We start from the raw sequence: 10,893 nt of genomic DNA, 5'->3' as shown, positions 1-10,893 counted from the left end.
AAAAAAACAAAAAAAAAAAAAAAAAAAGCCATCGTGCCTTAACAATCAGTTAGTTGCAAGTAACACGGGAAAATTCATGTCGAAAACTTAAATGGCTAGCTTTCAAAACAACTCCAATTTTATTAGTGTTGCACAGACCCACCCGCTGCCCCGCTGGAGATTAAACCTGGTCCAGAGAACAATTTTAGAAATAAGCCCTAACATCTGTGGAGCACGGGTAGCTGACAAAAGTTTTTTAAAAAGTCTAATGGATTTGGAAATAATTTCTGAAGCTGGCAGCTTAAATGTACTTCAGTCTCAGAAAAACGAGGCTGGCTTTTGGGTGTTTACCACAGGGCTGGTTTCTAAGAGACTAAATAAACATTCATTAACAAAACGCCTGCAATCCCTGTCTTCAGGGAGCGTTGGACACATCTGTAGAAGCAATTTTGGCTGGGTCCTGGAGTGGGGAGGTGGCAAGACTGACCCTTGGGACAGCAGCCTGCAAGCCCTTGGGATCAGAATCAAGTGGCCACCAGAACGCCTACCAGCAGCCTGTGACACCAGCAGCAACACAAACCCAACCGCAGAGGGAACCCCAGGGCCCTGCCGTGTGCAGGAAGCTCATGCTGACCTCTCTCATGGCGGAAAGGAGGAGATAGATGCTGCCTGTCCCTGTGTGCACCCGCAAGCCCTGCGCCCAGCGTCCTTCCTGCCCGGAGACCTCTCACCGGCCCTGTATGGGGCCCCGCAGCACCAGCCCGCTTTACAGCCTATGCTTCACCGTAGGTTCCATGTGGTGAGATGAGGGCTGGGACCTGGGTTACCCACTGACCGTGGACAGGTAGGGCCTCACGCAGATGGATTCTTTTCCCCTAGGGCCCGAGACCTGAGCCCTGGCGTGTGATCAGAGGCGAGGACTAGCCAGGAGGTCACACTTGGAGAAAAGTAGATGAGGCGGGGCCGCTGAAGCAGAGGACTGAGAAAGACCAGAGCAGGGACTCGGTGACACCACATGTGACAAACCTACATGGGGAGGAAGCTCCTCCTTCCTGTACGGGGATAAAGGGCTGTGCAGTTCACTGATGCCTGCTGTTCGCTGGAGCTGTCTACCTGCTAGCACCAAGCTTCACATACATACTCTGGGCTGTGCAGTGGGAGACGTGGCAGGGAGGTGACGGTCTAACGTCACAGGACTCGTGAGCGGCTGTTACAGGCTGGGAGCCAGGCCCCAGGCAGGCAGGGCCACTCACTATCAGCGGGACACGGGTGCTGAAGGGCCCACCTCGCTGGCAGCTCGGGAGGGTGCCCTCCAGCTCCAGGGTCCTGCATTGGAGCACACTTCCGGGCCGCCGGCGCCCCACTGCCCCAGTGTGCTACTGCTCACGCTCATAGCGATGTGGGTCACACACTCCAGATTCCCCTCTGCATGAGGACCAGTGCATTCCTCCCCTCCAAGCTGCCCAAGTCCTTATCAGACTCTCCCCAAACCAGCTCAACCAAACAAGCCGTGCCGCACTCAGAGTGGTGTGAGAGGCTCTCTCTGGCTCCCTGGGCACAGTGCAAAGGGCATTTTAGAGTTTTCTGACTTATGCTCCCCAATGTCCTCCCTAACCCTGAGTTATCGGCACTGCCTACGCAATCCCCTCACTCATTTTCTTCACGGCGGGCTCCCTGTACCTGCCGATTCCACTTGCACAGACCCAGCCAGCCAGGGATCCGCAGCACCCTAAGAAACACATTTGCACTGCACACGGAAATGTTTTTTTTGTCACTATTCCCCAAACAGTGTGGCACCACAACTACTCACACCACCCTGTGCTAGGTGCCCAGGTCATCTAGGAAGGCTGGACAGTGTACTGCAGGACGTAGGCAAGGTGCAGACACCAGTCCACTTGATCAAGGGCAGGAGTATCTGCAGGCCATGGGATCCAAGGTGACCCTAGACCAACCCCTGGGGAACACAGGATGACCGTCTCAAACCCATCCTTACCTGGCAGCTGTAGTGCCTCTTGGAACCTGACACTTGTTCCTAACTCGCCTTCCTGGCAGGACACTCAAGTTTCTTCATTCTCCCTCATCTGTTCCACTCTTCCCTCCACACCCAGGCATCCCGTCCGCCTGGGAAGCAAGCTACCTCCCCTCCCCACTCTAGCAAGTTCCCCAGTGGAAGACCTGCCGCTGATTCTTTGCCTCAATCCTTCCAACTCCCTTAGTCTGTACCGCTGGTAAAACAAATGGCATAGGGCCAGGCTTCTAGCTATCGGTCACTGCTTTCTACTTCTGGGAAGGGAAACCGGGTACCTGCAGAGCTCTGGGCTGCTGCTGCATGTGTGCAGAAGGTGGGGAGCGCACAGAGACAGGGCTGGAGCACTGCACACTGGAGAGGCAGCGGGGCCAGTGCAGACTTCCTGGGGCTTGTCCCCAGAACCAGGCTCCTCTCCAGGCACTCGCCGCCCACTGGCCTAGACAGATTCAGCACTGCCACAGCCTTGCAGTTCTCTGCCCAAGTATCTCAGTCAGTTAAGAGCCAACAAGAAACTAAAGATTCAATTACTGATATGCAGGAGAGCCAAGGAGAGACCCATGTCTTAAGTCATTTTTCTGGTCACTATGACACAATACCCAACACCTGCAAATTAACACCTTCATGATGGTGCTGTCACCCACATCTCTCAATGCCAGGCGGCTCAACCTCAGGTGGTACATGTTCGACTGTCCCATCAGTCAGCCTAGGGCAGTCCCACCAATGGTACAAGCTGCCCAATGGGATAGTCACACATGTACCACTGGTGGCTCAAGCCCGCAGGAATGTGTTTATTTTGGCTCGTGGTTAGTCAGTGGTTGGCTGGCTCCAAGGCAGGATGGCATGGCTACTCCTGGCACAGTGGACAGGAAGCAGAGAGTCAAGGGAGGAGCCGGGTAGGGAAACAGGCCTTTCCAGGCCATGCGTCAGGGACCACCTCCTTCAAACAGGCTTCATCTTCCAACAGCACATCTGGCCATAAACTCAGGAGTGGATAAGCCATGACCCATGATCCACCCCCAAAGGGCTTGACTGTAAGTGATGAGGCTCTGGGGGACATACAGATGTAAACCACACAGCTCACACCGCACAGAGTCAGGGAACAGGACTGGCCCAGGGAGAGGTTCCAGGGCCAATGGTCTCACCATCTTGGGGGGACGTCATCCCCCCACTTTCAAGGACCCAACCATCTCAGGGAAGGTCCACATCCCAGTGCTACCATGTGATACTTTTGACTTTCTTTTTGAGGGGACAGTTAAAGACCAAGAGGTGCCACAGGGGTGCTTTCATGGAAGGTTAGGTGCACCCTGAATACTAAATGCCTTACACACTGCAGAGAAACCAGAACAACACAGCCAAAGCATCATCCCAATCCTAATCAGCAGCTCTGACTAGAGCCCTCATGGCAATAGCGCAACTTTCACCCATTCTCCTTCTGGGGTGTGAATGGCAGCTATGAAGTCTTCCTCAGAGGTGGGAAGCTGAGCCACTCCTGTGTGGCAAAGCCACGGCCAGGGAGAGCATGACAGGCAGGACTGGGCCAACTACAAGGGTTCTGGGCAGACTCCTGCTCACCCCAAACAACATCACAGAACAGGGCACTGTCCAAGGCCAACCTGCATCCCTGAGTAGACGCACTCAGCCCCTTGCGCTGGTGCCCGCGGGGTGACCTTGTTTTGAAACAGGCTCCTCCAAGCTGTACTGGTGCAAAGGGGGTCACAGTGGCACAGGGTGGGCTGCGGCTCCCACGACTTGTATCCCTACAAGAAGAGGGGGGCTGGCCGTCACAGAGACGCGGGGGAAAGCACAGTGCAGTGTGAGGCAGGGTGGGTGTGGGATTTACAGCCCAAGCATGGCAGCAGCCATCAGAGGCTGGCACCAGATTCTCCTCCCCAGCTGCTGGAAGCCATTCAGACCTTCAGTTTGGATTTCTGGCCTCTAGAATGGGGGTGTGGTGGTGGGGTAAACTGTTTTCAACCATCCAGTCTGAGGTAGTAAAATGGCCCTGGGTCTCTGAAACACAATCATATGTTGCACGTGTGTGAACGCACACAGCTGCCTGTATACAAAAACTGTACTCTCTAACCTACTTTCACGAGTCACAAGCTCCCCGCTGAGATAGCCATTACAAATGATATCCAGCATAACATTGAAAACATTAAAGCTTTTTTTTTTTCTGGTACCGGGGGTCAAACTCAGGACCTTGCGCTTGCAAGGCAGGCAGCAGAACCACTGAGCTAATAAATCCCTGGCTAAAATGTTTATAGAAGCTTTTTTTTTTTTTTTTAAACAAATGATAGTCAGCATAACATTGAAAGCCTTCCCTCACTTGAACTGTTGCTAAAATCACCACAACCTAATGAAGCAGCTCTCTTCCCCGTTAAGAGGAAAATTTCCACAGCAAGTTATCAGGCCGGGGTGCAGCTGAGGAGCGGACAGTGGGGCCCGCAGCAGGTTCTGCACATTGCATTTCTCCCCGGAGGTAGCTCTTCTTCACCACTCCGCCCCCAGCAACCCCAACACCCCAGGAGGGTCCAGAATTGGGACGAGGGGTATTTGCCCCTTAATTAAATAAGAGGAACCACTGTGGACAGACGCAAGGTGAGCGGAGGGTGCCCCTGGGTCACATAGCCAGGCCCCTAGCAGGACACCCTCCATCTGAACTAGCACGGAACGCTGTGGTGGGCATGGTCCATGGGGTCCCCAGCGGGTTCAGGTACAGGAAGCTTGCTCCCTTGTGTAGCAGCCTAGGGACTGGTGAAAGCTTTGCCAGGTGGGGCTCACTGCATGTAATCAGGCGCTGGCAGTGTACCCTTGGACCCTAAAGTCACTGACTTGACTCTAGTTAGGTCTCTTGAGGGCTGCTATAAAAGAACATGATGGTCCCCTCCCAGCCCTCTGGCTTCCTGGCTCGCCCCGAGATCCCTCTTTCATGTGTTCCTGCCCTGATGGGATCCAACATGAGGCCCCCACCAGGGACCAAACAAATGGTTCACCTGACTTTGAATTTTCAGCTGCAAAACTGTGCAAAGGGAACAGACCTAAATTTCCAGCCTTGGGTATTTTTCGAGAGTAAATGAAAAGAGCCCAACACAGAGGACAACTTAGAGGTAATACCAAGAAACAGAAGGGGCAGGCAGCAGTTAAATTCCATCGCCCCAACAGACCCCGGCCATGCCCCCGGTCAGCTGTCCTCAGCTTCGACTACTAGCAACTGGACACCCAATGCGACTCACAGCACCCAAGATACCTTCTCTGCATGTCTGGGTGACAACACCACAACTTACACCCCAACCAACTTCAGAATGTTCTAACATGCACCTCAACTCAAGCAAGCACAGGCGACCTTGTGTTAACTTATGGGCTTCCCAGTGGTGGGCTCCCTGAGCAGAAAGTCTCAGGATCCTAGAGGAAGGCACAGGCAATCACAGCTTTCCTCATTCATTTCCTTTCCAGACAGCCAGCCCCAGCTCCCTTGGCCACATGACAGGGCTCAAAGTCCCAAGTACAGGAAGTGAAGAGTCAGCTTCCTGCTGGCAGAGAAGAGCAACGCCAGTCACTGCCTGCTTACAACTAACCAGGAACAGGTGGCAGCTATAGGAAAACAGAGGTTCAAAGGGCCCAGGGCTGAGGGCTCGGGGGTACCCCTGAGGCTCTGAGACATCCTTTCCAGTGTATCTGGGCATGGTGCTGCACTAATCCCCCATGGAAAAACTCTAGGTCAAGAACTAAATGCCAGATGGCCAGGGTGAGCCCAAAGGTGTAAGGAGAGAACCCAGACAACCCCTTCCTGGACCCTTGAGGTCACAGTCACAAGGGCCCTGGACAGTGTGAGACCCCAGCCTATAGATGGAAGAAAAGCGTTGTTTGGTTTTTTAAAAACCAGGTGTGACACTGTGAAATTCCAGCTTAGAGAAAGGTGTCACTTAAAAGAAAACTGAAGGCGTGGGGCTGTCGGTGATCACAGGTCACCCTACTGCATATAGTTTTTACTGTTTGTGTAACTATTCAAGATCAGTGCCCCTTGTTAAACAAAATACCAGGGCCCACTATAGACAGCAAAGAAACCAGTGTGGCACAAAGGTGATGGGACAAACAGAACGCCCAAAGGAAAAGAGCAGAAGCTGCGAGAGCTGGCCAGACGGAACTTCCCGCAGTCCCAGGTGAAAGCTGGAGGGCCTGAGGGGCACTGAAGGCAGGTTCCCTCGGAAAAGGTGTTCATCTTGTTCATCTCGTAAGTGGTAGGTTTAGCAGCAGACCCTCAGGAGTTGGTTTAATTGCTTTCCCAACTGTGAGCCCCAGGAAGTGAGTGAAAACCCCAGGCAACGGCAGGGCAAGACTGTGTAGGTCAAATCAAACTGGCTGGCTGCCACTCACACTCAGACACAGAGGAACAAATCACACGTGCCTCACTCAGGGACAGGTCCCGGAAAAGAGCAGGAGACCAGGGAAGCACTACTCTTTCCTACTTCTCCACCTCCTGCTTCTATTCTTGCTGATAGCCTAATTTTCCCCGTGTGCTCCCACATACAAGACTTTCTTCCAAGCCTCTTGCCTTTCTCTCTTCTCAGCCATCTTCCATGGGGGGAATTTAAAAAGTGGGCCTTTCCCTGATGCAACCACCTTGAGTTTGCATCACAGGACTGTAAAATTCTGCGGCACTCTGGGAGGCCCTGCGCAGAGCCCCTCGGAATTCTCTTCTCTGTGAATGGGTCCACAGTCACCAGGACAAGCGTTAAGTACTAGAACATGTGTTACAGGGGACACGTGAAGCTACTTACAACTACTGCTCAAAAGACAGCTAAGGGACAAAACAGGGTGGAATGATGAACTTAAAAAAAAGGGAAAAATGAAACAAAATAGGATGAGACACAGAACAGGGAGGGAAGGGAATGCTACAGTACAGAGCTGTGTCTCTCCTCTCTCTCCAAAACAAGACAAGCGCTGCCATGAAGAAAATGTATAGTTACCTGCATCCATATCTGCAAAGAATGGAACAGCCAGTAAGAAAAAGAAGGAACCAGAAATTCAGTGTCTCAGAGTTGGATTGAAAAGGTTACATGGAGAGAAAATATAATTTAGAAAACTGCCTGTGAGCTAGTTACACCTGACTAAGGAGATACGTGGCTTCCTACCATTATTATTAATTATATTTAAAGCAAAAAATAAAATATGGATATGTTAACAGAAGAAGCAAATGTCTAATGGCAAAAGAAATACCTAACTCACATGCAAAATGATTATTAAATGTTCATAATACAATATAAACGGGAAACATACTCAAACATATGGCGGTGATAATCTGGAAGTCTCAGCTAGAAAAACTGCTGTCTATGGCTAAGCAACATTGGGTATAAACTCAATATGCAATCAGGGAAGCGTCCAACCAATATTTAGGAGTAACAGTGGACTGATATTGGAAAGGACAGAACCATTCCATAGGAGATAAATTCAATGGGACTTCATGGCTCCACTCCACCGTTCCAAATGCCAGGGTGAATATAATTGGCTTGCTAAAATTCCTACAAAAGAACAGTACACTTCAGGATTTTTACTGCTTGGTATGTTTCATTACTTGCTTGCCATATGACACATTAAAGCAATGATTTTGAATATGCTAATGTAAATTTAAAAGCCTAAACTCCCCTAAGCTGCATGTCACCGCCTGTCATGCAGCTTACCTTCTGGAGATTCCTCCTGGACGTACGTGCCCGTCAGGTACCGGTGCACCAGGGCCGACTTGCCACTGGCCAGGTTGCCCACAATCCCCTGCAGCAAAGAAATGGACAAATGTTCAGGGTCATGAAATCACTCTGTTTAGCATACTGCAACCCGAGAGGCAACGATATCCGGCAACACCAAGCACCATCATAACCACATGTTCACTGTGTGTTCAACAAGGAACTCGGTACATTCTCCTGCAGGCTAAGAAGGAATCCAACACTCTCACCTCACTGCTCATCGGCCTCTAGAACTGTGTGAAAAAAGTATTCTGTTCATGAACCACCCAGATTAGGGTGTCTTTGTTGTAGCAGCCTGCACAGACTAGAACACCTGCCTAATGCCACAGCCACAATCGGGGACCCCTCCATGCCCCCCGTCAGCTGCCGACTCCGAAGGCTGCATCGGGATAATGGGATATGGGTCTGCCACCTGCCAATGCTGCCAACTCCTTCTGGTCTGGGTCTGCACCGTTCACCTAGCTCTCCAGCACAGCACAGCAAGTAGCCCATGGAGACGCCCACAGCACAGGCTAAGTGAAGGAACCAGTGCATGAACGAGTAGAGCTTGCTGGGCTCCACAGCCAAGAGGCAGGGCAAAGCCAGACGGCGAAGACAGAGCCTATGACAGCTGGTCCCGTCCGGATTCAACCTGTCTTTTTACCTGCACCCTCTGTAACTTGAGAATATCCACCTGATACTTATTCTTCTGCTCAAGGGCACATACTGTTTGTCAGCTTTGTGCGGAGAAAATCCAAAACAAGATGCTGCAGAATTAAATTTTTAATTAAGATTAGCTTCTCTACCCAAGGAGGAAAACGCTCCAAGTCAAGCGTTGCTCAGCTTGTGCTTTCTAGGCAGAACAGAAGCCCCAATCTTTTGTGGGCTGATGGGCCAAGACCCAGCTCACCCTGCAGCAGGACAACACTGGTCCCTCCCAGGGTGGGTGGTATGTGGTGGCACGGACATCTCGCAGACATTACAGGTACAAACCTCCCAGCAAACTGGTAGACAGCGACAGCTGCCTGGGAGAAGGAAACAAGAGTGAGGGGAAACGCTCATCAGGCTGACGCTCCACTGGGAAGTGGAGGCCCTGCTGCTGGAGGTCAGCCAGGGAGTGGGGAGCCAATCCCATCCAGGTCAAAGCGCTTCATGGGAAGAATGAGGCATCAGCACAGTGGCAGAGCTGTGTGCCAGGCAGGAGGAGGTCGTCACCTCTGACCTGCACCTGTATGTCTGAGCCATGAGCCTGGCACCCTTGCATCACAGGAAGGAAAAGCAAGGCCCTGGTGCTCCACGTTTCCCCACTTACTGGTAACCACGAGTTTGCCGAAAAGGAAATGGAGCCTTTTAATCCAACTCCCAGGTGGGAGCTCAAGGAAATCACACAAACAGGAGCTGACAAGCTGCTGACCAAAGCCCCTCTGCAGGAAAATGGCTACGGTCTACTCATGCTTTTGGCTCAGGCAGAAGCATGGAGCCAGTGCTGCCTGGCGCAGATATGCGGCCCCAGAACCAACTGACTGCTGATGATCTGACCACAACACAACTTCACAATCCCTCAGACACGGTACCACCATGGTCAGAAAGAAAGCACACACTGAGCTGTGCTCTCTGATGGAATCCCAAAGATCCGCTACAAAATATGACACAGAAAGCCCACTGGAAGCCCAATGGAAACTGCTTTCCATCGCCTCTCGGCTGCGCCTGAGAAATAGGACAGGGGTCCTAAGGCACTGACGTGAGGAGCCACCAGTCTCTGGGCCGCACAAGGGCAGTAGACAGTTGCAGCCCTGCAGGTCCTCAGAGGCTGCCTGACAGAACAAAGGGCACTTTTCAGGGCAGCTCTTCAGGCCCTGAACATTGTCAGCATACAAGGGATCTGTGGAGGGACCCAGGAGGGCATGCAGCCTGCTGATGTCGCCATGGAGGGTGGATGCCACAGCAATGCCTGGTTGTCCAGCCAGGGGGTCGGAGGCTGGGACTCCTCCTGCCACTGTGGACAAGTACCTGGTCCATGACAGAGCGTGAATTCGAGTCTCAAGAAAGGTCCGTCCTGGGGATGATAGCAGCCCCACACTGAGCCCCTCCTTCGTGGAACCTGACCTGTGCCCAGACCAAGTACTCTCCAGTGACATGCTCTGGAAAGCCCAGCAGAAAACCAGGGTCTTGGTAGAAATGCTCTCAATTGTGGACTGGCAAGGGAACACATGGGCCTCTTGGGTGGGCTCTCAGGAGGGTGGTCCCTTCCTGGTGGTCGCAGTCAGACTGTGGGATGATTTATCCTGTATGTCAACTTTGTTAGATTAAGCAGATATCCTCCCAGGGAGCCTGAGGGGTTCACGGAGTTGTGGCCTTGGGGTCTTGGTCTGGACCCTTGTCTGTTCTTCTCCTGCAACTGTTCCCTTGCTCTGATTCTTGGCCACCCTAAATAACAAGCAGCTTCGCTCTACCATACCCATCCCGCCATAATGTTCTGCCTTGGAGCCAGCCAACTGAGGATGGAATCCCTCGAAACCATAAAATAAACCTGTCTCCCTTAAATTGGGAGCATGTGATGTCCGGTAATAAGAAAGTAATCTATAATGCCATGGCCCCCTATTGTTTCAACTTAAAAACTTATAACTGAGCTTCTTAGTCACAATAGGGACATTTCAGTTCTCAGCAACCATATGGGACCCGAGTGTCAGTCAGCGGGTGGACACAGAGACGTCCTGCGGGGCAGGGGCAGGGGCAGGGCCAGGGTAGAAGCAGTGATTCCAGCCTCACATCCAGCACTACTACTTGTTGCCTGCAGCTTCCCGAGCCGGTTCCTTATGCCCCAAACCTCACTTTCCTCATCCTTGAAATGGGAATAACAGCAGGATGTTCCCATCATAGGCAGCTATCAGGACTAAGGAAGATAATTCCAAGAAGCACGTTAGAATAAGGCCTGCAGAGTAAGTGCCTCAGAAATACTGCTGTGGTCAGTAAGTTGCTGTCTCTGGACACTTGGGTACTTGGGCTGTCTTAACAGGGCTTATCTGAAACTAGCCGATGTCTCTAAGTTCCTGAGAGTATGGTCACCAGCTTCACGTCACCCAGTAGACAGGCATTTCTGAAATGTCCCCCATGGTTTAATACTGTGCCAGGGTTGGTGGTAACAACGCACACAGACAACAGAGTATG

General features: G+C 51.9%; 1 protein-coding gene across 8 annotated transcripts in view; it reads right to left on the bottom strand.

The window, feature by feature from the left end:
• The window catches only part of Agap1 (ArfGAP with GTPase domain, ankyrin repeat and PH domain 1), a 468,989-nt gene that overhangs the window by 299,027 nt on the left and 159,069 nt on the right, over positions 1-10,893 (bottom strand). For 6 of the 8 annotated variants that reach the window (XM_033764720.1, XM_033764715.1, XM_033764721.1 and 3 more), the window contains exons 3-4: positions 7,687-7,774; positions 6,976-6,987 (exon numbers count right to left, since the gene is read on the bottom strand). In XM_033764720.1, coding sequence (XP_033620611.1) covers positions 6,976-6,985 — 10 coding nt within the window. In that variant the 5' untranslated portion in view covers positions 6,986-6,987; positions 7,687-7,774. The remainder of the gene's footprint in view (positions 1-6,975; positions 6,988-7,686; positions 7,775-10,893) is intronic. The other 2 variants (XM_033764716.1, XM_033764717.1) reach the window with 1 other exon arrangement.

The sequence above is a fragment of the Fukomys damarensis genome, unplaced genomic scaffold (genome assembly GCF_012274545.1).
Source record: "Fukomys damarensis isolate Sample0158 unplaced genomic scaffold, DMR_v1.0_HiC HiC_scaffold_16, whole genome shotgun sequence".
In the NCBI taxonomy this organism is placed as follows: domain Eukaryota; kingdom Metazoa; phylum Chordata; class Mammalia; order Rodentia; family Bathyergidae; genus Fukomys; species Fukomys damarensis.
The sequence above is the reverse complement of the archived record's forward strand: the minus strand, read 5'-3'. Positions and strand labels throughout refer to the sequence as shown.